The sequence below is a fragment of the Hibiscus syriacus genome, unplaced genomic scaffold (genome assembly GCF_006381635.1).
Source record: "Hibiscus syriacus cultivar Baekdansim isolate YM2019G1 unplaced genomic scaffold, ASM638163v2 tig00116958_pilon, whole genome shotgun sequence".
Classification (NCBI taxonomy): Eukaryota; Viridiplantae; Streptophyta; class Magnoliopsida; order Malvales; family Malvaceae; genus Hibiscus; species Hibiscus syriacus.
The window spans coordinates 818699-843180 of NW_024063484.1; the positions used below are offsets into that span (position 1 = coordinate 818699).

General features: G+C 35.6%; 1 protein-coding gene and 1 pseudogene across 1 annotated transcript in view; one reads left to right on the forward strand and one right to left on the reverse strand.

The window, feature by feature from the left end:
• The window catches only part of LOC120189448 (chromatin structure-remodeling complex protein SYD-like), a 32383-nt gene extending 14463 nt beyond the window's left edge, over nucleotides 1–17920 (reverse strand). The window contains 26 exon segments of the mRNA XM_039192733.1: nucleotides 4242–4322; nucleotides 4427–4543; nucleotides 4697–4786; nucleotides 4877–4969; nucleotides 8076–8289; nucleotides 8459–8631; nucleotides 8725–8821; nucleotides 8939–8995; nucleotides 9154–9197; nucleotides 9298–9480; nucleotides 9566–9699; nucleotides 9765–9811; nucleotides 9912–9954; nucleotides 9957–10090; nucleotides 10233–10330; nucleotides 11303–11498; nucleotides 11585–12125; nucleotides 12239–12303; nucleotides 12391–12554; nucleotides 12767–13005; nucleotides 15110–15156; nucleotides 15158–15863; nucleotides 15980–16092; nucleotides 17021–17082; nucleotides 17212–17329; nucleotides 17778–17920. Coding sequence (XP_039048664.1) covers nucleotides 4242–4322; nucleotides 4427–4543; nucleotides 4697–4786; nucleotides 4877–4969; nucleotides 8076–8289; nucleotides 8459–8631; nucleotides 8725–8821; nucleotides 8939–8995; nucleotides 9154–9197; nucleotides 9298–9480; nucleotides 9566–9699; nucleotides 9765–9811; nucleotides 9912–9954; nucleotides 9957–10090; nucleotides 10233–10330; nucleotides 11303–11498; nucleotides 11585–12125; nucleotides 12239–12303; nucleotides 12391–12554; nucleotides 12767–13005; nucleotides 15110–15156; nucleotides 15158–15863; nucleotides 15980–16092; nucleotides 17021–17082; nucleotides 17212–17316 — 3843 coding nt within the window. The 5' untranslated portion in view covers nucleotides 17317–17329; nucleotides 17778–17920.
• A 2779-nt stretch (nucleotides 17921–20699) lies between these two features.
• LOC120189531 lies at nucleotides 20700–21196 on the forward strand (annotated as a pseudogene).
• Nucleotides 21197–24482: the final 3286 nt, after the last annotated feature.

Genomic DNA, 24482 nt, shown 5'->3' on the forward strand with positions numbered 1-24482 from the left:
ACTAACCCTTCCTCCTCCAACTATAATTAAACAGTCTAAACGGTTTCGGCCCCCAATTGCACTCCCTATTCTCCAGCAGAATAATATTATGATCAGAAATGGACCTAGGCTGCAGATTTTGGTTGATCTTTGGGAATTGCGAGAAAAAACTATGATCAACTAAAAACCGATCCAATCTCTCAAAAGTGGGAACTTCCCTATTATTACACCACGTGAACTGACCTCCCAATAAAGGCAAATCAATTAGATTTGCCTTAGAGACAAAATCTCGAAAAATATTCATCGACATCAAATTCACATCACCACCCCTTTTCTCTTCCTGCGTAAAAAAGACATTGAAATCCCCACCTAAACACACTGGACAGTCCACCTGTTCCAGAAAGGAAAATAAATCCCTGAAAAATGGCTCTTTATCAGCCTCCACACTTGGACCATAGACATTTATGAAACAACAATAGTTTGGCATACCATCCAACCAACCCTTTAACGCCACAAATCTAGTTCGGATGACCTTTTCCTTCACCAAAAATACCTTCTGATTCCACATTGTTATTAGACCACCAGCCGAACCTACAGCAGGCACAACTACCAAACCATTAAGGATTTTACCTCCCATTTTCCTACCTAACATAGTGCTAACAGTTTCCAATTTGGATTCTTGCAAAAATAAGATAGTTGGTTTTTCTCCTCTATTAATTTTTTTTATAGAAGTTGTAGGCCTCGTTAAAAACTCCCTTCGTATTCGTCCACATACTAAGAAGTATGTTGACGAACATTGGAAAGAAGAAAAGAGTACCTCATAGTTTATTATTATTAATATCGAATACATATGAAAACATGGGATATTCTCATATCGAGAAACACCATTACAACAAACCAAAAACACCGAAAAATCTCACATCCTCAACCAAAAAACCCCATCGACAATTACTTTGTTTCTAATTTACACCTCCAACAAAAGGAACAAAACAATGCAAAAGAACATAACACAAAAGAAAACCAACACCTGCAACCATTAAACTAAATCAAAGGCCCAATTAAAGAAACGAGATCTAATGAGTATCGACTTCGTCAGGGACCCAAGAATTTGGTTTGAAGGAAGGGTCAATTTCATGCACCATGATTTTGAAGGAGTTAGCACCGACCTTCAACTCCAACGACTCGTCAAGTCTCAAATTAGCCTTTGTGAGGATTTGAATTTTTGCCCAATCAAAAGATGATGGTGACTGACATCTTTTGTCGATTGCTAATAAATTGCCCCACCTGAATGCAAGTTTTTGAAAGTATCCCAATTCCAAGTGTGAAAAGGAACTCCCTCGCAAACTAGCCACACTCGACGACATTCCACCACCAGACTTTCTGACCAGGCTTCAACTCTGGAGAACCACTTAGCGAGTCTCTGATTCATCATTCTTCACACTTCTCAATGAAGCAGAGTCTTCAAAAATCATTAGTAATGCATTTCCAACAACTTTCATTAACGAGAAACCAATGAGGCCTTTGGCTTGCATTTGACTAGCGAGATTACCGATTTTGATAAAGTCCTTACACCAACCCACTAGACATTTACTCAACACGTTAAAATTATCCTCGTCCGTAACACCTTCAACTTCACAATGATTATTCCTCGAAACTACTTCCATCCAAGACTTGTGGTGAGTAGTTGTCGAGGTCTTTCTCCCAAAAAAGACTGTCGAGGTTTAAATTTAGCCAAAGAAACACTAATTTTGTTGTCATCAATAAAAGAACCATTCATTTATGAGATTGCTTTCATTGCTTCTTCGATTTTTGCAAAACGAATGAAACCAAAACAAACCCTTTTTGAATTTCTTTTGTTAGAAATGAAAGCATCAATAACCCGACCGTGGGTACAAAAAAAAGATCCAAATCTCTTCCAATGGATCTTCTCTGATAAATTTTCGATAAACAATGTGTAGCAACCACTTTTGTACCCATTACGGATTTTCGGTTGGCCTTCCTTCCACCAATTGTGAAACCCGATTTTCCTCCTTGCTACTTCAGACGACATTTCATCGGAATACCCCTTCGTGGTGAACTCCTTGGTTCCATCGTGATCAACATCAACGACAGAATGAGCTGGTGATGCCGCTACTGAAGAAAGCTTCCCAATCCTACATTTCCTTCCTTGTGAAGGAGACAAACCATCAGGTCGAGATTCATTTTCCGCCATATTTCTAACAAAAAAAGTATCCTTATTCGCCGACGAAGCCTCCAATCGGGATCTCATATGGATTTCCCTACTTGATCTCGACTTAACCTGACCCCGGCTATCTCCACCACTCAACGGCTACTTCCGATTACCACCATTGACAGTTTCCTTCTCAACAGGTGAATCCCGCCATTCTCGGCCCTCGGCGAGGGATTGGAAACGTTCACGATTTTCCGGTTGTGATTGGATAACTCGTAGTCGCCTCCTAGCCGTCATCTTTGAGCCAGAACTCTCAGGATGAACAATTAATCGAAGTCTGGACTCTCCGTTGGCAAAACCCAAAGGTAAGAATGCCTTGTATAACCCCGGCAACAACCTACCTCGAATCCGAGACGATCCAGCGACTACTGAAGGAGAATACATTGTAAGTCGAACTGATGTCGTTCGATTTAAGGAGAAGGAACCCAATCGCAGAATGGGATTACTGTAGCCAAAGTGTGTCACCGGCGATGGCGGCAAATTTGAAGAACACTCCGCTTAGGTCCACTGAGATGAGGATCTCCCTCAAGAAACAAAGCATATCCTTGATGATGGCGTCGAGGATAAGCAAATCTGGTAGATTCGGTGATCAACGACGGAAGAGAAGAACGGGAAAGGAGGCCGTCAGTGGGAAATCTGCTGCGGAAGATATGTCAGTCGGAGAACCTCTTCATAAAACAACTGCTTGTTTCTTCATGAAAATCGGCTAGAAGATTTGATGAACACTTGGCTTAGGTCCACTAAGATGAGGATCTCCCTCAAGAAACGAAGTCTATCCTTGATGATGGCGTCGAGGCAAGCAAATCTGGAAGATCCAATGATCAATGGCGGAAGAAAAGAAAGGGAAAGGAGGCCGTCAGTGGGAAATCGGTTGTGGAAGATGCGTCAGTCGATGGTGGAGAACCTCTTCACAAAACAGCAATTTGTTTCTTCATGAAAATCGGCTGGCATAATTGAAAATCTTCCTCTAGATCTACGACGATCTAGTTTGATTTTGAGAAAGCCAACCACATATTCATAATCGGGGTGAAGAGAGGCTTTGAATGGTGGCTTTTCCTTGCTATTCTGATGCCGAAGAGCGGCAGTCGGAGCTTGGTGACGGTGGATGGCGCAGCAGTGAAAGTGGTGGCCGGCTGTTGGGTTAGTGAGGGAATGACATTGGGGAAGATATTTTCAAGGAAAACTTTTTTAAAACGCCCAAGTTTTAGAGAGAAGTTGGAGCTTCTCTTTTTTTTGATAGGAATTGTAGGCCTCATTAAAAAAACCCTTCATGATTAATGGAACACAGGGTGTTCTTTAATCAGCGGAAGGAGGAAAAGTGTGCCTAAATGTTCATTAATACCCGCAAGTTACAAAAGCTTAGAGACAACCATGCAATTGCTAATTACAAATAACCAACCCAAAGCCTAAAAGATAACCCAACCAAACCAAAACAGTAAATCTAGCCAATACCAGCCTTAGCTAAACTATCAGCCTCAACATTGGCTGACCTAGCCACCCATCTAATAATACCATTCAAACCTCTAAGCTTATCAACGATAGCTGTCACAAAGTCTAAGTAGACATAGGGACAACATTCGTTGTTCTTGACCCAATCCACTACTAATTTACTGTTTGTTTCAACGATTAAACGTTCCTTAAAACGCTGCTGAATCGAAGCAAAGAAGGATAACCCCTTGTTAATAGCCTCAAGTTCTATTAAAATATGAGGACCTGGACCAACAGCCTCTTGAAAAGAACCCACGACAAAGCCATCATCAAACTCTTAGGATGCCCCCAACACCACTCTTCCTCCAATCTGCAGTCACAGCCGCATCCACATTCAGCTTTAGAAAGTCCTTATGAGGTTGAGACCAAGACACTGTTTTGATGACTGGAGAGCTGGGATAAGAGTAACAATCCCCAAGTGATGGATCACCAATGAGGGTCTACTATGAGGGAGGTTTTTAATGAGGCCTCCTACTTTTATAAAAAAAAAAAGAATTCAATATCAAAAGCAAACTAAGCAGTAGTAAATAGGGAAAGGGCATGCCTCCTCCACGTGAAGATGACTGAGATATGGATGATTGCATATGTTACGAAGCTCCATAACAGAGTTATGCACCGATCGAGCCTGCAAAAGAAGATTGGAATTAACAATAGTAAATGTCTAAAATAGATAAGATTAAATTTTAACTTAGCAAAGGAATAAATGAGAATCAAACTTCCTAAAAAAACCTTTGAATTTCCAATTGCACCAAGATTTTCTTCAACCCTCTTCATCAAAAGCTTTTGATAAGCAGAAGCTTCGCATCTTACAAGCCTCTCAATCTTCTCAGGAAGTTCATTTTCAACCTACCAAAAAATTTAAGATGATGCAAACCAATAAGCATACCAGAATTTCAGAGCATCTTAATATAATCCAAAATAAAGAATTCAAAAAACAGTGCCAATTAAATATCAATAAAAAAGGATGACCTCAAACATAACATCCATGTAAATACAAACCTTATGTTTCAGCCTTCGAAGTACAAAAGGTCGAAGAACTTGGTGGAGACGGTTAATGATCAACAAATTCTCCTCCTCGGATAGTAGTGCCTAGTCAGAAATAACAAGCATGAACACATAAATTTGTTGATAGTGTAGTAAATAATATTCATAGCTAGATTGCAGAAATTCACTACTTACTTCCTCAGCAGAATTATCCCCAATACTCTCAAATGGCTTGTTGAACCACTGAGAAAAAAAATTGAGCAATGCCCACAACTCCTCAAGATTATTCTACACAAAAAGATCGGTTAAAATTTAGTCATTACTTCATACCAGCACCAAAAACAAACAAAAAGGCAGCAAGAAATACAGCTGGCTTTTTCAAGGGGTTGTTAAACCAGGAAAATACATTGGAAGTTGAGGAACTGGACTTGGACTTTTTAAAGCTCTCGAATCAGCAGAGTATGGCCCTCGAGAAGCCTTTCTCTGAAGAGGAAATTTGGGGTGTAATCGCTAATTCGGATAGTAACAAAGCACCTGGCCCTGATGGACTGAATTAGGCTTTTTAAGAAGTTTTGGCCAAGTCTGAAGAAAGTTTTGCTGCTGTTTTTTAAGGAATTTTATGAGGGAAAGGAATGGGACATGGAAACCAATCACTCTTTCCTCTCTCTTATTCCAAAGAGGGACAATCCGGAGGGGCTTGAAGACTTTAGACCTATTAGTCTTGTTGGGGGTTTCTACAAATTCTTTCAAGTTCTAGCTAGAAGGTTAAGCTTGGCATTAATGATGTTATTAGTCCATCACAATTCGCATTTATTCCGGGGAGACGCATTTTAGATTGTTGTTATAGCAAATGAAGGCATCGATTGTGGAGGAAAAAAGGATTGAAGGGAGTTGTCTTTAAGGTGGACTTCAAAAGAGCTTTTGATTCGGTTGATTGGAGAATCTTGCTGAAAATAATGAGTAAAATGGGGTTTGGAGCTAGATGGAGTTCTTGGATGTATAAATGTGTTTCAACAGCTTCAATTTCAGTCTTGGTAAATGGCACTCCTACGGAAAAAATCAACATTACTAGAGGTCTAAGGCAGGGCTACTCGTTATCCCCTTTGTTGTTCAATTTGGGAGGGGAATTGCTACATTTAATGTTGGTGAAAGCAGTGAACAAGGGGCTTTTTTCGGGTTTTGAATTAGGCTCTAATGATAGTTCTTTCATGTTATCTCATTTGCAATTCGCGGATGACTTAATAATTTTTAGTAAGGCTTCTAGTCATGATTTGGTGATTATTAGGAGGGTGCTTCTAATTTATGAACTGCTGGTGGGTTTGAAGTTGAATTTATCCAAGAGCAGAATTTTTGGAATTAACGTGGGAAAGGAGGAGTTAGTTTCATGGGCAAAGGAAATAGGGTGCGTAAAGGGAGTTTTTCCATCGGAGTACTTAGGTCTTCCATTGGGGGCCAAGAGGAATTCTTTTTCCCTATGGGAACCGGTTGTACAAAAATTTTATAAGAGTTTGGCTGGTTGGAAGGCCAAGTCTTTATCTCTGGCGGGAAGGGTTGTCTTTTGGGGAAATGGGTGCGGAAATTTCCTGCAGAGAAAAATTCTTGGTGGAAATCTGTTGTGTGTTGTGTTTACAATTTGGATCCTAATTCTTTGATGATCCGGAATACTTGGACAGCTCATACTTCTTGGATTTGGAGAGGAGTTGTTAAGAACTTTTCAAGTGATGCATTTGGGACTGTTTTAGGAGAAATTTGTGTGTTAGAGCAGGAAATGGAGAAACAGTTAAGTTTTGGCATGTTGTTTGGTTGGGTTCGGTTCCTCTTAAAGATAGGTTCCCAAGGTTATTTGCTCTCTCGAATAACAAAGAGGGTAAGGTTGCAGAATTCAGGTTGCATAATGATGCGGGTTGGGTTTGGGATATTCAAACGAGAAAGAATTTGGTGGATTGGGAGGTTGAGCAGTGGCGACAAATTATCTCTCTATGGAATAACTCTTCTTTGTCCCTAGTAGAGGAAGATTGTTGGATTTGGTTGGGAAATGGAGAGGGTTGTTTTACAGCAAAATCATGCTTGAAAGCTTTTGATAGAGGGTAATGATGAATTAGAAAGCAATTGGGAAAAATATGTTTGGAAAGGAGTAGCTCCACCACGTGTGGAATCTTTTGTTTGGCAACTTGCTCATCATAGAGTTGCGGTGAAAGAGGAACTGCTGAAGAGAGGAGTTACTGGGGTTGAAGACTCTGTCTGCCCTATGTGCAGGAAGTACAATGAGTCGGTCGCTCATTTGTTTCTTCACTGCGAAGTGGCATGGGTTTTGTGGGCTAAGTTTTTAAAGTTATGGAATGTTTTCTTTGTGGTTCCTGCTTCGTTGATGGATTTCTTAATGGCCTAGGATGACCTAGTACCACGATCTCACATATGGAAGTTTATTCCAAGAGCAGTGTTGTGGTCTGTTTGAAAATGTAGGAATGAGGTGATTTTTCAGAAAGGGAAGGTTGATTCAGCGTTGTTGTTCTTCATTACACGTTTCAGAATTTTCTTGGTTTGAAACATCAGTTAAGGATGTTCACTTTCATTTCGACTCTCTGATGGGGGATTTAAAACTAGCAGATCAACTTGGTAATCCGAATAAGAAGAATTTTCCTTCTTCTAGGTGGAGTCCTCCGAAAGGGTTTTTAAAAGTAAATGTTGATGGTGCATTGGTTAAAGATTGGGATAAGGGTGGAATAGGTGGCTTGATTAGGGATGGCAGTGGGTTGGTGCTTGGGTCATTTTCAGAGAAGGTAGGGGGAGGTCCTCCTTTACTCGCTGAGCTTTTGGCTATCAATAGAGGGTTGATTCTTATTGAGGAAGTTGAAGTTGATTTCTGTCCAAATCAGAGGATCATTTTGGAATCGGACTCTTCTAATGCTCTGAAGTGGATTAATAATCTGAATCTTAGTACTACTTTGTTTCAATCCTTGGTAACGGATATAACTTCTACTGTGGAGAGGAAGGGTATTATCACAAGGCACATCTCGAGAGCAGCTAATTGGGAAGCGGATGAATTAGCTAAAGCTGGCATAGGCTGACTTTAGGTTTGTGTAATTGTTAAGGTGTTATGTCTCGGTTGTTACTATTTAGGGTGTATTAGGGTGTTTTGCTTTCAGAATCATGGTTGTTCTGTTTTGTAAGATGTTGTTAGGTGTGGAGGTGTATTATTGTTCTCATTAATAAAAAAGTTAGAGGCACTCTTTCCCTCCTTCCAATGTCCTTCATGTTATGTTTGTAACACGTAGGATAAGAAAGGGGGTTTTAATGAGGCCTTATTCTATCAAAAAAAAAACTACAAGCATCCAATACAAATGGAAAATGGAAAAATACATATTAAAAACTTTCAGAGAAAATTATCTGTAACCTGTAGTGGTGTTCCAGTCAGTAGCAATCTATGAGAGCTCTGATAGTGCTTTAAGTCCGCGTTCAACTTGCAAGAAGCATTTTTTATCCGATGACCTTCATCAATTATAATATAGTGCCAATGAATTTTGCTCAACTTTGGTCTATCATGCTTGTTCATTAGATACTCATACGTTGTCAAGAGAATGTTAAATTTCTGATGTACAATCCTCTCCCTGCACCAGAAATGGATAACGGAGCTTATACAATTTTTTTTTGATAAGAATTTCAGGCCTCATTAAAAAGCTTATACAATTTAAAGTGACAATTTATAGGATAAAAAGGTTTTTTTTTTTTTGATAGAATAGGATAAAAAGGTTTTCATTCATGTCGGCAAGCCATTACTTGAATAATCTGCGCCTCTCTTCTGGAGGTCCAGCATAAACAATTTTGAGTATTTCTGGAGCCCAAAAATTGATTTCCGACTCCCATCCAGGCAGAACTGAAGATGGCACAACCACTAAAAATGGTCCTCTATCATTTTTGGTTTCCATTAGATAACAAATAAGAGAAATAACCTACAAAAAACACAAAATTTACAAATGAAAAAAAATTAACAAAAATTATATACAATAAACTGCAATCAAGAGAAGATTCAAAACCACCGATACCTGAACAGTTTTGCCAAGACCCATTTCATCAGCAAGAATACCATTCAGATGATTGTTGTAGAGTGAAACCAGCCACCTAAGGCCATTCATCTGATACCTGAACATCAAAGGTATATTTTTAAGAAATTTCACCCAAGATAATAGAAACAGCACTCCCTATGCCAGCCATTCCAAAATATATATATATTGTTAGTCAGGTGCATATTTTACTTACTCTCTTAATTTTCCACCCTTGAGAAATGTTGGTTGCTCACTGATGTTTTCTTTAATGCTGCAAAAACAATTTTAATTGTGAACCCTCCAGCAGTTACAAATAATTTGATACTAATTAGTAAAGGACTTTGTCAAATATAATGACCCCAAGAGACATCCAAAGTTACATTCATTAGGAAAATGAAGCAGGAAAAAAGAACGTAGCAAATGTGGTACCTATGAGCCATCAGGTAGTACTTTTCATTGCTTTCCATGTAATGCTGAAGAGCAGATTAACAATAAGAGAAATTCAACATATCAAAAGAGGTGATTGTGGAAAGAGAGGAAGAAACACAGAAGATGCACAAGAAAAAAACTTGCCTTTGCCTCATCTTCATTCTCGATAGCAGTGTCATTCTCAACTACACTGGCAGTTCGAACCTCATCCATATTATTCTCAAAGCGGCTTGCAATAGCCTTTGCATCCTGTAACTTGGATCCAAGTTTCTGAAGATATTTCTCAGTTTCTTTTAGTAGTTGCTTAACACGATCCGATTTAGCATCCTGTAAAACATCACAAATGATACCAAGTAAGAATAAGTAAGACGAAACACATTGGATTACCAAAAGCTAGTAAGCTTAAACTAACCTGAACCATTCGCAAATAACCCTCTACATCATTGATTTTAAGTAAGTTAATCTTCTCTCGCTGGATTCTGTCTATCTTCTCACGATGTATACGCTCCTTTCTCTTATGGAATTCCTTCACATATCTATTGAAACCTTTCCAACGTTCTCTCCTAACTTTGAACATTTCTTATGGAATTCCTTCACATATCTATTGAAACCTTTCCAACGTTCTCTCCTAACTTTGAACACGTCATCCAGCCTCTCCCTGTGGTTTCAATATAGCACGTTAGAAAGCAACCAGTTTTATTTAAAGCAACTAGATAGGAGAGGCATTTATTTGTAACAAAGAGCGAAACGGCAAATACTTGTGAACTTCTATCTCACTGAAAAACTCCTTCTGTCTCTCACTTCCTTTCGCTCTTCTTCATTTTTCTGCTCATATCTTTCAAGTTGCTTTATCCTTCTACCATGTCTGTGTTTCTTGTATGATTTCAGGCGTTCCATATCATTAGCAATTGGTTTAAAAAAGTCATTCAGAAAATCACTGCCAAGTTTAAGAAGAAAATATCAAATGATAAACCATAGTAAAATTAAGGAAACTGTCAAACCAATTCATCTACAACCTTGGCACAATAACATAAGAAATGTAATAATAACTTAAAAGGGAAAATTTATAAGGGATTAACCTCCGTAGGCGACGTTGAAGCTCTAATAATTGAAGTTTCTTCAATTCTATAACACTTTTGGTTTTTGCAGAGATATCTTCAGAAGAGCTCACATTTCCCTACATGTGAATGCATTAGTTGCAAAACAATTTGTCCACACAACGCTAAATCCTTAGTGAAACAATACATTTCTATGAACTCCCTATTTATGATAGAAGTTACACAAAAGACGTTGAAAAAAGAAAAGGAAAAAAGAACCACCTTAAAAAGGGATAAGTTTAAACACACATTTGACAACACCACAAGGTGTCATGAGATGCATAAACAATGACTTCCCAACAACACAATGTTGGGAGAGGCAAAAAAAAGGAGGGGGAATAACAAACAAGAAACAATGTAATGCCAAAAAAAAAAAATCTCTAAAGATATCTGAAGTCCTCATTTGTTTGATTTACTTGCACTTGAAGTTTTTATACCATACCTGTGATTCTTTAATCAATTATTCCCATGCAACAAAAGACCAATTTCATCCAAGTTTCTAAGCTTTAGTTATAAAAATCACCCATCATGCAACAAAATCAACTTCACCCAGTGTAAACTTAAATCACCCATTTGTAGCCAATATGATGATTTTACCCGAGTGTTAGGGATGAATTCCTTTTTTCTATCTAGATCATAGATTATGATGCAGAAACATAAACTCTAAAGAAAAATATAAAACCGTTCCATGTTTTATCACAAAAAAAAATTAGACTTTTTATCGAAATGAAGTCCATACAAAATAAAAATAGAAATTGTTTTATTAGAACAGAAAATATGTGGTCATCTTCCTTCTTAAGGATTAACTTTCTATTTCATGCTCGCTCATTTTAATGAGATATTTTTGGCTGATTTTACAACATTTCTACTTTTCTATTCATACAGAATATGCGGATAGTGATACTTTCTATATATAGCAGTGCACAAATATTAGAGTAAATAATAATCATATCCTTAAAGATCTTGTGGGATAATGGCTTTACAGACAAATAAGAAAGAAAACCAAGGTTATTACCATGTAATAATAACTTAGAAGAAAACTTGTGACAGACCTTTAATTTCGTGAAACAAGTAAAAATTCTTTGCCTTGTTTTTTGCTGTTTTACAACCCACTTCTGCTCAGCCAAGAACCTTCGTTTCTGCTGATCCATAATCCATTTCTCAGACATAGTATGCTTTGGAGATGGAAATGGACCAGTTGATACAGATTTATTCTGCTCGACTTGCTCTGTGGTAAAACAGACACCACTTCTCAGAACTCTATTACTAGAAATAATTTAGACCCAACTCAGATTAATCTTGTTTATAATTCAGAGAATTTTCAGATTCTCAGCACCTTATTCACCAGATCACAGAGGTTGACTTCATTAAAAGATGCCCCAGAAGCTTCATTATGAAAGCCAATTCCAGACCAGGCCATCATTTCAGGGTTCACTTGTTTACTAGCACCCATTACAGAAGAGGCTAGATCAGCCTTTGCAATTTGCAAATGGCCATTCTCCACACCATCTGTATGAGCAGTAAAACCATCCTTCGTAGTGGAAGAATCGGGCTGTCTTGACATTGTAGGTAGGTATGCTTGTGGTTCAACTGTCTCTTGGCTCTGAATATCAGCCTCTGCCCTCCTTGCAGCTAGAATATGTTTCCTTTCCTCCACGATTGCTGAAAGATCAGAAGTTGGGCCATTAGTCCCCACTTTTAAATTTTCTGCTTCTTTTGACAAGGAATCAGCCTCTGGAAATCTTCCTATAGATGCTGAAGCAGGAGGTGCATTATTCATCCTTCCATACAACATTGCAACTTCAGATATGCTAATTGGCTCATTGGAAGTCTGACCTTTGCCTCTGTGGTCATTCAAATCTTTGCGAGGACCATCTGTATTGCCAACTGATATTATCAAGTGAATGGATATAGACTTTTTTTGATTATTGAATGGATATAGACTTTTGAAAATGAAATTTGCAAAACAAATAAATAATCAAACCTACCTTCTCTTGGAAATATGTTTCCAAGCGCAATTTCAAGATGCAACTTCTTTGGCACCAAGCCATTTCTGCAAGTGGGCAACTACAAGTTATACAGAAAAAATAAAAATAACAGACTACAATAAAGATTCTTATCACCTACACTACTGCAATACCTGAAAGCTAGAAAAACAAGGCACTGGGCTCTCAGCTGTTTCAACTGTTGTTCCTTGAAGGGCATGCCAGATGTCACAGATTGAGAGGCAGGAGACTTTCCCATATCTCTTGGAGCCATGGCTCTAAGCATATTCATTTCTGAGGCACTATTTTGCCTGCCAACCTACCCAGGAAAAATAATAAATAATAATAACCAGTAAACTCATCATACAAATCAGTGAAATTCATAGGAACATGTAGAAGCAGTTCAAAAGTAATCATTTCATTCCTCTTAAAAAGGCCACAATAGAGCCAGCACTGTTACTATCATTACTGAAGCCATATTAAATTAACAAAAATGTGCATGGAAAGAAGGGGGGAAATCATAATGAGCACCTGAGTTATCTTATTTACATCTGCTAACATATTTGAACTTCCTCCATCATGTTCGAAAACTTTTCCAGTAGAAAGTGTCGATGATGACCCATCAGGACTTGCCACAGAGCTTTTGGAAAATCCATGCTTTTGACTCTCAGAGCCGCTAAATTGGCCTGAACCTGAATATGCTAGTTCTCCTACATTATATGAGTTAGATGGGGCAGGCAATCCTTGAACCTTCCCAAAAGAACCAGAAAGTTAAACAATATCAACAATGAAATAATTATTCACCGACTAATTTGCTCTTTCGAATAATAAAGAGGGTAAGGTTGCAGAATTCAGATTGCATTCTGATGCGGGTTGGGTTTGGGATATTCAAACGAGAAGGAATTTGGTAGATTGGGAGGTTGAACAGTGCTGCAAATTATTTCTCTGTTGAACAACTCTTCTTTTGTCCCTAGTTGAGGAAGATTGTTGGATTTGGTTGGGAAATGGAGAGGGCTTGTTTACAGCAAAATCATGTGTGAATGCTTATTTTGGTAGAGAAGGTAATGTTGAATTAGAAAGCAATTGGGAAAGATATGTTGGAAAGGAAGAGCTCCACCTCGTGTGGAATCTTTCGTTTGGCAACTTGCTCATCATAGAGTAGCGGTGAAAGAGGAACTGCTGAAGAGAGGAGTAACTGGGGTTGAAGACTCTGTCTGCCCTATGTGCAGGAAGTTTAATGAGTCGGTCGCTCATTTGTTTCTTCACTGCGAAGTGGTATGGGCCTTGTGGGCTAAGTTTTAAATTTATGGAATGTTTTCTTTGTGGTTCCTGGTTCGTTGATGGATTTCTTTATGGCCTGGGATGATCTAGTGCCACGATCTCACATATGGAAGTTTATTCCAAGAGCAGTATTGTGGTCTGTTTGGAAATGTAGGAATGAAGTGATTTTTCAGAATGGGAAGGTTGATCCAGTGTTGTTCTTCATTACACGTTTCAGAACTGTTTCTTGGTTTGAAACATCAGTTAAGGATGTTCACTTTCATTTCGATTCTTTGATGGGTGATTTAAAACTTGCAGATCAACTGGGCAATTCGCATAAGAAGAATCTTCCTTCTTCCAGGTGGAGTCCTCCTCCGGAAGGGTTTTTAAAAGTAAACGTTGATGGTGCAATGGTTAAAGATTGGGATAAGGGTGGTATAGGTGGCTTGATTAGGGATGGCAGCGGGTTGGTGCTTGGGTCTTTTTCAGAGAAGGTTGGGGGAGGTCCTCCTCTGCTCGCGGAGCTTTTGGCTATTAAAAGGGTTGATTCTTATTGAGGAAGTTGAAACTGATTTCTATTCAAAACAGAGGTTTATTTTGGAATCAGACTCTTCAAATGCTCTGAAGTGGATTAATAATCCAATCCTTAGTTCTACTTTGTTCCAATCCTTGGTAACGGATATAGCTTCTACTGTGGAGATGAAGGGTATTATCACAAGGCATATCTCGAGAGCAGCTAATTGGGAAGCTGATGAATTAGCCAAAGCTGGCATAGGCTGATTTTAGTTGTGTAACTGTTAAGGTGTTGTCTTGGTTGTTACTATTAAAAGTGTATTAGGGTGTTTTATGCTTTCAGAATTATGGTTGTTTTGTTGTGTAAGAAGTTGTTGTTGTAGAGATGTGGAGGTGTATTATTGTTCCTATTAATAAAAGTTAGAGGCACTCTTTCCCTCCTTCCAATGTCCTTCATGTTATGTTTGTAACATGGAGGATAAGAAGGGGGGTCCAATGTCCTTCATGTTATGTTTGTAACATGGAGGATAAGAAGGGGGGTTTTAATGAGGCCTTATTCTATCAAAAAAAATATATGTTTGGAAATTCAGCAAACGTTTCAACTGTCCAAGATTACTCAATCTCATTCGCTATCACTCTATTGCTGGTCGCCGTCATGAAAATGGATCATTCACAAATACCATCAAACAAAGAGAAGGGCAGGGGGAGCATTTTACAAATTTGAGTGGACCAGGCCAAAAAAGTAGAAACATGAACCGAGATTGCAGATAACATGGTTCACAAAAAACCTAATATGTGACACAAATAAATTTTAACTTCTCAGACAATCTAAAGCTACATAATATCTAACTCAACAATCATACAGAAACAGAATATCATACAGATCTCGTCAGAAGCACAATATCTTCTCAGACAATCTAAAATTACAGTTCATCCTTTTTGCCTAAATAAAACTGGGAGGGGGGAAAATTTTGGAGTCCATTGAAGTGTATCTAACACAGAAATCTATCTTTTCAACTACTGAACCCATGTCTATTGAAGTGTATCTAACAAACACAGAAATCTATCATTTCAAAATCTGGAGTCCATTCTCACCTGGTATAAGAGATGCATGCATCAGCTGCTGAGATGCAATTTCTGATGTCATTTGCCAGAAACATTTGGAGAAACCTGTTAAGTTGATATCTGTCAAAGGGTAACCCGGCCTTGCCCCTAGAGGAAAGAATTTCATGCGCACCAGGTAGTCCCCTTTGCTGTTGTCTAGATACATTTTGAGTAGATGAAACTTCCACCTCTTCAGGATACTTTGAACTAGGAGCACGTGACATCAAATTGCTAACATTTGTTGAATCCACTAGGTTTTCTGTTACATTCTGACCATCTTGTCTACTTCTATGCATCGATCTCATATTTCCAGGTGAGGATGGAAAATGCTCCATCTGACCACTACTTGGGAACATGTTGTAGTTAGCAGGGCCAGAGGTTTCAGCCTTATTCATCTTCCCTTTCCTAGGATCAATAACAACGTTAAGAGATTCATCAAAATTTGGTTCCAATGGTGCTGATGACTCAGCCCTCTTTCGCTTAGTTGCAGTTGCAGCCTTCTTATTATCATTTTGACTCATTTGTTTGTCTTGTGATTGGGAGTTAGCAGACCGGGTGTCCAAACTTGATGGGCTTCCATGATCAAAAGACTGGCTACCCCTGTGAGTTCCAACTCCTTGATAATACTCATGTCCAGCAATGCTTGGGCCAACGGGCGGCTTGCTGGATGAAAATGGATCAAACTTAGGTATCTCATTTTGCATCAAACCTGCTTTAGAGTCTTTAGAAACTGCAACAGCCTGGGATGATCCTGGAGAAAAGTACCCATATATAAATGGTTCAGTCACTATGTCATGCAACAATGAGGTCACATATGGAATAATTTGCCATGAGAAGCAAAAGGAAGTTTAATTAACAGCAATTTACCAACATATTGTCCAGATGTAGAATCCATTGCTTGAGACCCAACAGTAGGATGTCGGGATGATTTCAGAGCCTCCAGATCAAGACCATGTCGATTGATAACAGTCTCCATTGCCCTTGAATAAAGAATATTATTTCAGGTAAAATAGTAGACATTCCCAGAGAAAGAGTTAACAACGTCAATGAAAATTTGACTTGAACAAAGATATATATCTTTGGACGTTAAGTTCTAAACATCATTGCGACCACTGAGATACTGAAAAGGAAAGTTATTTTAATAGTTAAATTAGCTAAAAGACAAATGCAAAAGGTAGATTTATCCAAATACATAAGAGTAAAAGATAGGAGAAAATGGAGAATAAGGACATGTTAGATGCAATTTGAATTTTAGGAGAGAGTACACTTTAATTCAAGCTAGAAAATGTAAACACATAATCCTGGAGTCAAATATATAAATCTGAACAGCAACAGCCACATAAGTGAACAAGCTAATTTGAACACAGATTTTTTACTTCAATTCAACCATGTGTTGCTTATTACAATGTTAAGCATAGCTCCACACAGAAGGAAAAAGGTAAGAACGGCTTGTTTGGGGGAAAAGGGGATAGGCCAAAGTAAAACACCACGTAACTGAGATCTATTTAATTTATGTACAACCATATTCATAATTCATTCATGGTAGGGCAATTAATGCTCTGATAGCAGAAGGGAATACACTCTTAGTCAAAGGTGTTTCAACCATTGCAGGACAACCTGAATACAGACTAAAATTATTCCACTTCTAATTTCATTATCTATAAAAAGAGAATGAAGGTTCTTGCATCCATTTAAAGGCAATAAAAACAAAGAATTCAAATGGCAAATTATAATCAGTGAACAGTGAGCAATCAAACAAATGTAGTCATTAGATCCCCCATTATCTGAATTAACTCCATTTTCTAAATCACTATGTCCGCCTAGATGAAAATAACAACACTTCTCTCACTAGTTTACAAAATCCTGTGTTCATTCATAAGACTTAAAGAACCTCAAACCATATTTCACCTTGATATTACTTGGAACGGCATCGAATGTTCTTTCCCACTAGATTTCATGTGTTGCAATATCTGAAACATTCACAGATAAATAAAAGTCAGCTGCGGTAATAAATGGTATTAAAATTAAGAGCCAACTCTGTAACTCGTGCACCATAAAGAGTTAAAGATCACTTAATTAACCAAAAAAAGCACCCATACCACATAAAGTTTTGTTGCCAGCTTTGAAGGCTCATCTTTAGAGTCTTGTATGAGTTTATGAAGAAACTTCGCTGCCTCTAACTCCACATTATTTGAAGACGCCATCTCCTCCTATGAGCTACAAAAATAATAGGCAATAATCAAGTAAAAATTATCAGTCCTAAACTATCATATTTAATCTCTGCTTTTCCAAACCAATTTGCCCTAACAAGAGTAATTTCCAACAGTAATCTAAACTCCGTACCAATCAAATTTCCACTCCCAATGTATTCATAACCAAGCCGAAAATTAATATATTAAAACAAAAAAAAAGGAACTGATAAAAAAACGGAAACTTAAGATTTCATAGTTCAGTAACACATTTCTTATGGAAGAATATCTAAAGCTCAAAATTAGCAAATTAAGCTCCCGAACTATCCAACCGGACACAGGAATACGAATTACATAAAAATATGTTTGTTTCTCGAGAAAATGTTCGCTTTTACGGAAAAACTAGTTTAGCGGCGAACAAAAAGAAGCAACCCTAAACGAAGAGAAATGGTCAAATACAGGGAAAAGAGAATTACCTGATCCAAGATCGAAGAGCTTAGAGGTCAGCTACATGGAAAGGGTGACTGGTATAGGAAACTACTTTAATAAAGAAAGAAAAAAATAACGAAAAATACAGAGATTTTTTGGTTATGCAGGAAAGAGGAAAAGCAAAGTGCAAAAATGAGGTTATCCCCAAACACATACCTTTTAACTCGCAGGTGCGGAATTTGTTCTGAGAATTACATATTTACCCTCCTCATTCCTTTATTTTATATGGATCTTGGGCTAAAGGCCCATGGATTTACGGAGCCATACTGATTATCAAATTGGTTTATTTCAGAAATTGAGGTGAGCCTTCTATCACTGACCCAAAGAGGAATCAAAAAGGTCATCCGAGAAAAATCACATTGTTAATGGTCAAATTTTGACAGCCACGTTCATCATTGCTATGACCCAAAATGATTTATGAGTATAGAGTGAATAACATAATTAATATTATATTTATGTGTATTTTTAAAGTAATGTCATGTGAAAATAGTAAATATGATAATAATAGTAATAAAAATGTCGAGGCTTAAAGTAGAAATAAGTGTCCAAATTATATTTAAAATCAATTTTGGGTGTCTAAAGATCAATCAGTGTATATCATTAGACTAAATAAATGTATTTTTAATTGATGAGTTTAGAGTGTACGTCGCACACCGAAACATATCATTAATGCGACGTACCAATGTACACCACTAACTAAATTGTCCTTATTAAATAAATATAAAAAATATAATGGCATATCTACAATTAATCCTTTATTATTATCTGGTTTAAATTTTAATAGGAATATAATTAAATTATATTTTTTTAAAAATATAATTATTTTAGAATTTTTTATCGTTTAGGACTATAACACTTAATTTAAATAAACTTGTATATTTATCCAAACAGCAACCATCTAAACTGATCGCAGATGACCTTATTCATAATGGAAAAATCATGTCAGGAGCAGCTCGATATGATTTTTAATTATAAAAAGCTAAAAAAAGTATACGGACCTATAAATAAATAAATAAATTAAGATGAAGTATTAGTAATTAAAAAATATCCACCGAATGAAAAGGAATTAACTTATCTTTGTGGCATTCAAGAAACATTTTTACTAAGAACTTGTAAAAAGAATGGAATATGAAAGAACATCTCACAATCACTTTTAAACTGAGAAATAGACTTTCTGGATTGAACATAAACACTATTTCTAAAGTATGAAAATGATCCAGAAAACTGAGAAAAAAAGGACAAGGTGAGTACATCATTTGAACATCAAAACCAAAGAGATTACCAAATTGAGAATACCAACAAGACTTCGACTACATGTATTATAATCACACTTCTCAGGAGGTCACCAATTCAAAGTAGCATAAATAAAATCGTCATTTATTGTACCAATGGGAGCTTCTCCCTCCATAAAAACAATTCCTTCTACATTTGCATTAGCAATTTGAGAACTTACAAAACTCAAAACAACAAAGCAACCCCAAAAACAAAAGCAATTCATTGGCCAAACCTGAAAATCAAAAGATAAAAAAACCGTTGGATAATTGTCAGTAAAATAAATAAGGTTAAAAATGAGAACATTGATATGGAAAACATTAAAAGGACACAATCAAGAAAACATATAAAAAAATAAGAATATTAAAATATCGAAATTACATAGATTTGCAACTAATAAATTACTTTTCGTTGGTGGATGGAACACATTATTTGAGGATAAGGTTGTCAACAGTTGGTTTTGATGGTCGTTGAGATGAATTTGTAAATTTATATAAATTAAGTGTTTCAATCCTAAAAAATAAAAACTCCTAAAATGATTATAATTTTTATATATATATATAATTTAATTATATTCTCCTGCAAAATTTAAACTAAATAACAATAAATGGTTAATTATTGGTTAATTATGGGTAGGTCACTATATTTTTTATATTTTTTTAAGAATAATTTAATTAGTGGTGTGCATCGGTATATCGCATTAGTGGTATATTTCAGTATACGACGTGCGTTGTAAAATTTTCCTTTTTTAATTATTTATTATAGAAAATAAATTTATTACAATACTTAAATTGTTTTAATATTAGATGTATCTCCATATTAATTTTTTCCCCTCTTGATTTTGGTTGGGAGGGATGGTTTAGAAGAAATAAAAGATTCTCTTAGATCAGTTTGGTGAATATGATAGTTAGTTGCTATTGAGCATAAAAGATTTACTTACCTGCATTAAAACACCACCAATGTTGTCTTCTATTGTCTTCTTTTTTGCAAAGCCCCGTAATTTACGCCAACTTCACTTTTGCTGCAAATCTCCTGTTTTTCTCTATTTACATCTATGCTCCCCAAGTTCATTCTTTCTTAATATTTCCTCACTTTATTTAATCAGAATTGAACCCGAGACCTTTATTACCATTTTAATTAACCCAAATACTTATTTTTTTTAAGTTTTAGTGGAGGGTTTCGTAATAAATGGAATGTTATTTTTCTTTGAAGATTTGAATTCGAATAATTGAATTTAGGGTGTGTGAGCGTGATCTAGCATAAACATAATTACGCACGGTAGATTGAGTTGAAATTGATTAACCAAAACATAAGGGTTTTGCCAGATTCACGGGCTGTAAAGGAAGAATCCATCCATCAGCTAACAAATAGGTCACAACAAAAAACTCACTCATCTTTCTATTTCCTTTTTCTCATTGCCATTGCCAACCTGTAATTTCTCATCCCTGACCCATCATGTTTTGCCACGTAGCATTCGGGTCCCACTTGATATACTTAGTCTTCCCTTTTTAAAGGACTCCATCATCACTCCCTAATCTCACTCCCTTTCCCTTTGCTTTTTCATTTTCTCACTAGAAAAAATAAACTATATATTATATACATAAAACATTCGACCACTCTCCAATAAGTGTCACATTGACTTCTTCATCATTAGAAAATGGCCTCCTTTGGTTCCCCATCATCATGTATTTCATTGCCTCATCACCTTTTCCATATTCTTCCTCTTATTCTTCCGATTATCGTCTGAGTTCCGATACCCCAAACATCTCAGCTTCACCGGTCTCCATGTCGGATCCGCCATTATCCCCTTTACAACCACTGTCACCTGATATTGCTCCATTATTGCCATCTCCGGGTGGACTGGTGCCAACAACCGGCACATCCATGCCAACCATCCCTTCCCACCGAGTCCACCGAACCCCGACGACTTCATTGCTCCCGGCCCCGACTCCGCTTTTCCGCCCTTTGGTGCATTGCCGGCTTCCTCCTCATCTCCAAGACTTTCTTCCCGGTCTTTACACTTAGCAGCAACTTTTCCGGTTCTGGTAGTTGTAGCCTATTGTTTAATGCAGGTTGTTATAGTACTGTAAAATTAATTTGTTGGTTATCAACATTTAATATTTAATTTTGCTCATTTTCTTCATTTTTTTAACTATTTTGGTTCAACCACGTGATTATAATGAATCTAGTTACCTATAGTAATAAAATCCGAGCGATAAGGATTTACTGGTTTTCTGCATCAAATTGGTGGTGACCTTTACGAGGGGTCACCAAACAAGGTACCATAGTTATGTGTTTGGGTTGAGAAATCACATATATATCTAAAGAGAATAATATCGAGTTGTGTGTGACAGGGATGGATCGAGTTATTAATAATATAAATTCATCTTCTAAAATTTTATAATTTGTTCTCTAGTATAAAATTTTGTGTTCCTTCGTGATGTGTGTGATATGGTATGATGAAATTGAGAGATGAAATTACTTATGGTATGATGAAATTGAGAGATGAAATTACTTAGTGACGGACGCGTGATTTTATATTAGAGGGAATAAATTTATAAAATTTAAAGGAAATACGAACTTATAAAATTTTAGGAGTTAAAACAGATTTTTAATCAAAAATAAAAATATATTTAAGAATCTAAATTTTTTAAAGACGAATAACCCATCGATTCACCCTCAATCCATCCTTAAATACTTGGACAGTTGTTGAAATTACAACGGTAACTAGGGTGGACCGAGGGGTTGTTGGGGCATGATCGCACCCCCTAAAAATTTTAAATTCCTTATACTATATGTTTTTTTTTTTTTTATTTTCATTTAATCATATAATTTCGCACCCCTGAAATTTTATAACTTCGACTCCTTAAAATTTTTTAACTTTTCTAATTCGTACCACTTATTTGAATTCCTGCATCCGTCCCGCGGTGAGCACTGAGCATGGGTATTGTGGCTTCAACTATGTGTGGCATGTGAGACACACCAGATGACCAAGATCTTGGTGCCTTTTGTTTAATATGAAGAATGAATCACATCATGTGGTTGATGATGCTTAATATAATACCGGTATTTAGGTGAACCTGTTTTGTCTGTTTTTAGACTGCCCTTTAATCTCATCCCTAAATTTGATCCTTCTTTTTCTTTCTTTTTCGCCTTTTATACTTTAGAGTCCCATGCTCCTTGGGAGACCACCTTACCAGATGACCAAGATCTTGGTGCCTTTTGTTTAATATGAAGAATGAATCACATCATGTGGTTGATGATGCTTAATATATAATACCGGTATTTAGGTGAACCTGTTTTGTCTGTTTTTAGACTGCCCTTTAATCTCATCCCTAAATTTGATCCTTCTTTTTCTTTCTTTTTCGCCTTTTTATACTTTTAGAGTCCCATGCTCCACTTGGGAGACCACCTTATTTATTTTGTAATCCCATAATTTTAAGTATGATATAAAATTATAATTAAACATTGCATGATGCGTTTAGTTAAAACGTCAATAGCAAAAAAAAAATTGTTAATACAATTTTTTCTTTAAATAATTAATCTGTGATTCTAAAATAATATGTTCATATTTTTTTTTAGTTGTTAACAACACACTTTACAAAAATATTATTTGAAGCATCAAACTTAAAATTTTTAGGGAATAACATTCATATTAATCTCTAAGACCACTTGATAGGTTCATTAATGTAATTCTTTATGTTAGAGCTAATGATTAAATTTTATTTGGTCCGATTCAAAAAAGATCGTAGTATGATATGTTTGGTGAAAATTAATGAATTAGGAGGAAATGAGGATATGTGATGTATGTGGAATATGATACATTTTATTCAACTAGAGTTATTGTGTCCATATAATCATATAAATATATATACTAAGATTTTAAGGTTTGATGTGTCCTTGAATAATATTCTTGTAATTTGTTGTTGACTATAATAAAATTCTTATTATCTATTCGTGATTTTTAATTTTAATTTTTTTACATAATATATTCTCATTTTCTTTCTCATTAATTTGTTATCATCTATTCGAGATTATTTGTAACACTCACCACTTAAACTGCGGAATTACATATAATTAAGCAATTTCTTCTAAGATAATTTTCCACTCAAATTGTACCACCTTTATTCCTCTTGGGTTAATTAAACCAGCTTTGGGATCAAATTCAAATTTAAAACGTACCCTTTTTTGTCGTTTTATATGTTTCAGCCTTTTCTCCAAAACTTGTTCAAAATTAAATTTATAATTCAAATTTTAATAATAACATTTCATATAATCAGTACACAATTGACAAGTAAGGAATGGAAATCATTTAATGACAGGGTGTTCTTAGGGTACAAAAATCAAACATTATAATGGAAAAGAAAGGTAATTTTTATTATCTAGTTTAATAAGCTAGTTTCAAACACCCATCTTCATCTAATATTACTAATTTAAGCATCATTATTTGTTGAGGTGGCAAACGGGTGGTTGAGTTGAGTTTGGATAGGGTCATTTCATGTCGAGTTTACATTTAGTTTAGGTTGGTTCGTGTCGGATTCAGTCAAGTTTAGGTGTGTGTTTGTTTGCCGTAATTGGAACTATGGAATTGGTTTTCCGAATTCTCGTGTTTGTTTCACGTAATTCGTTTTTCGGAAAATATTTTCCCGTGTTTGTTTAACATAATTCGTTTTCCGAAAATGTTTTCCCGTGTTTGTTTCACGTAATTCATTTTCCGGAATGTAATTCATTTTCCTGTAACAGAATTTCTTTGTGTTTTTGTAAAATGACTTACAGATTCATTCTCCGAAAGTCATTTTCCGAACTTTTCACTTCAAAGAATAAATACTCAAAATAATTTTATTTTATGAATTTAATATTAATAAATTTTAATATCTTTTCATAAAAATTATTTTTATTTATTTATTATTAATATTTATAATAATATAATATTATTTTTAATATTATATAAATAATCAATTATATTATAATAATAAGATATTATATTTTTATTTTAATAATATATAATAAAAAATTATATATTTAATAATGATAATATTATTTATATATTTAATAATATTTTAATAAAGATATTTAAAATATACTAATTGATATTTTTAAAATAATATAACACTATTACTTTAATAAATAATTAATATAATTTATAATATTTTATTTCACTAAAATACAAAAATTATTATTTTTATTAATAAAATTTATAAAATATATTTAATAATAAATAAATTATTTTAATATTTTAAAATAATAATATTAAGTTTTATGATAAATAATTTATTTATTATATTTAATATTTGTAATAAATAATTTTTAAAAAACTCTTCAACGAGTGGAAAAAAATGTTTAAATAACATCTTCCAAACATCATAAAGCTTTTCTAGATGTTTTTCAGAAAAATGTAATTCATTTTACGGAAAACGTTT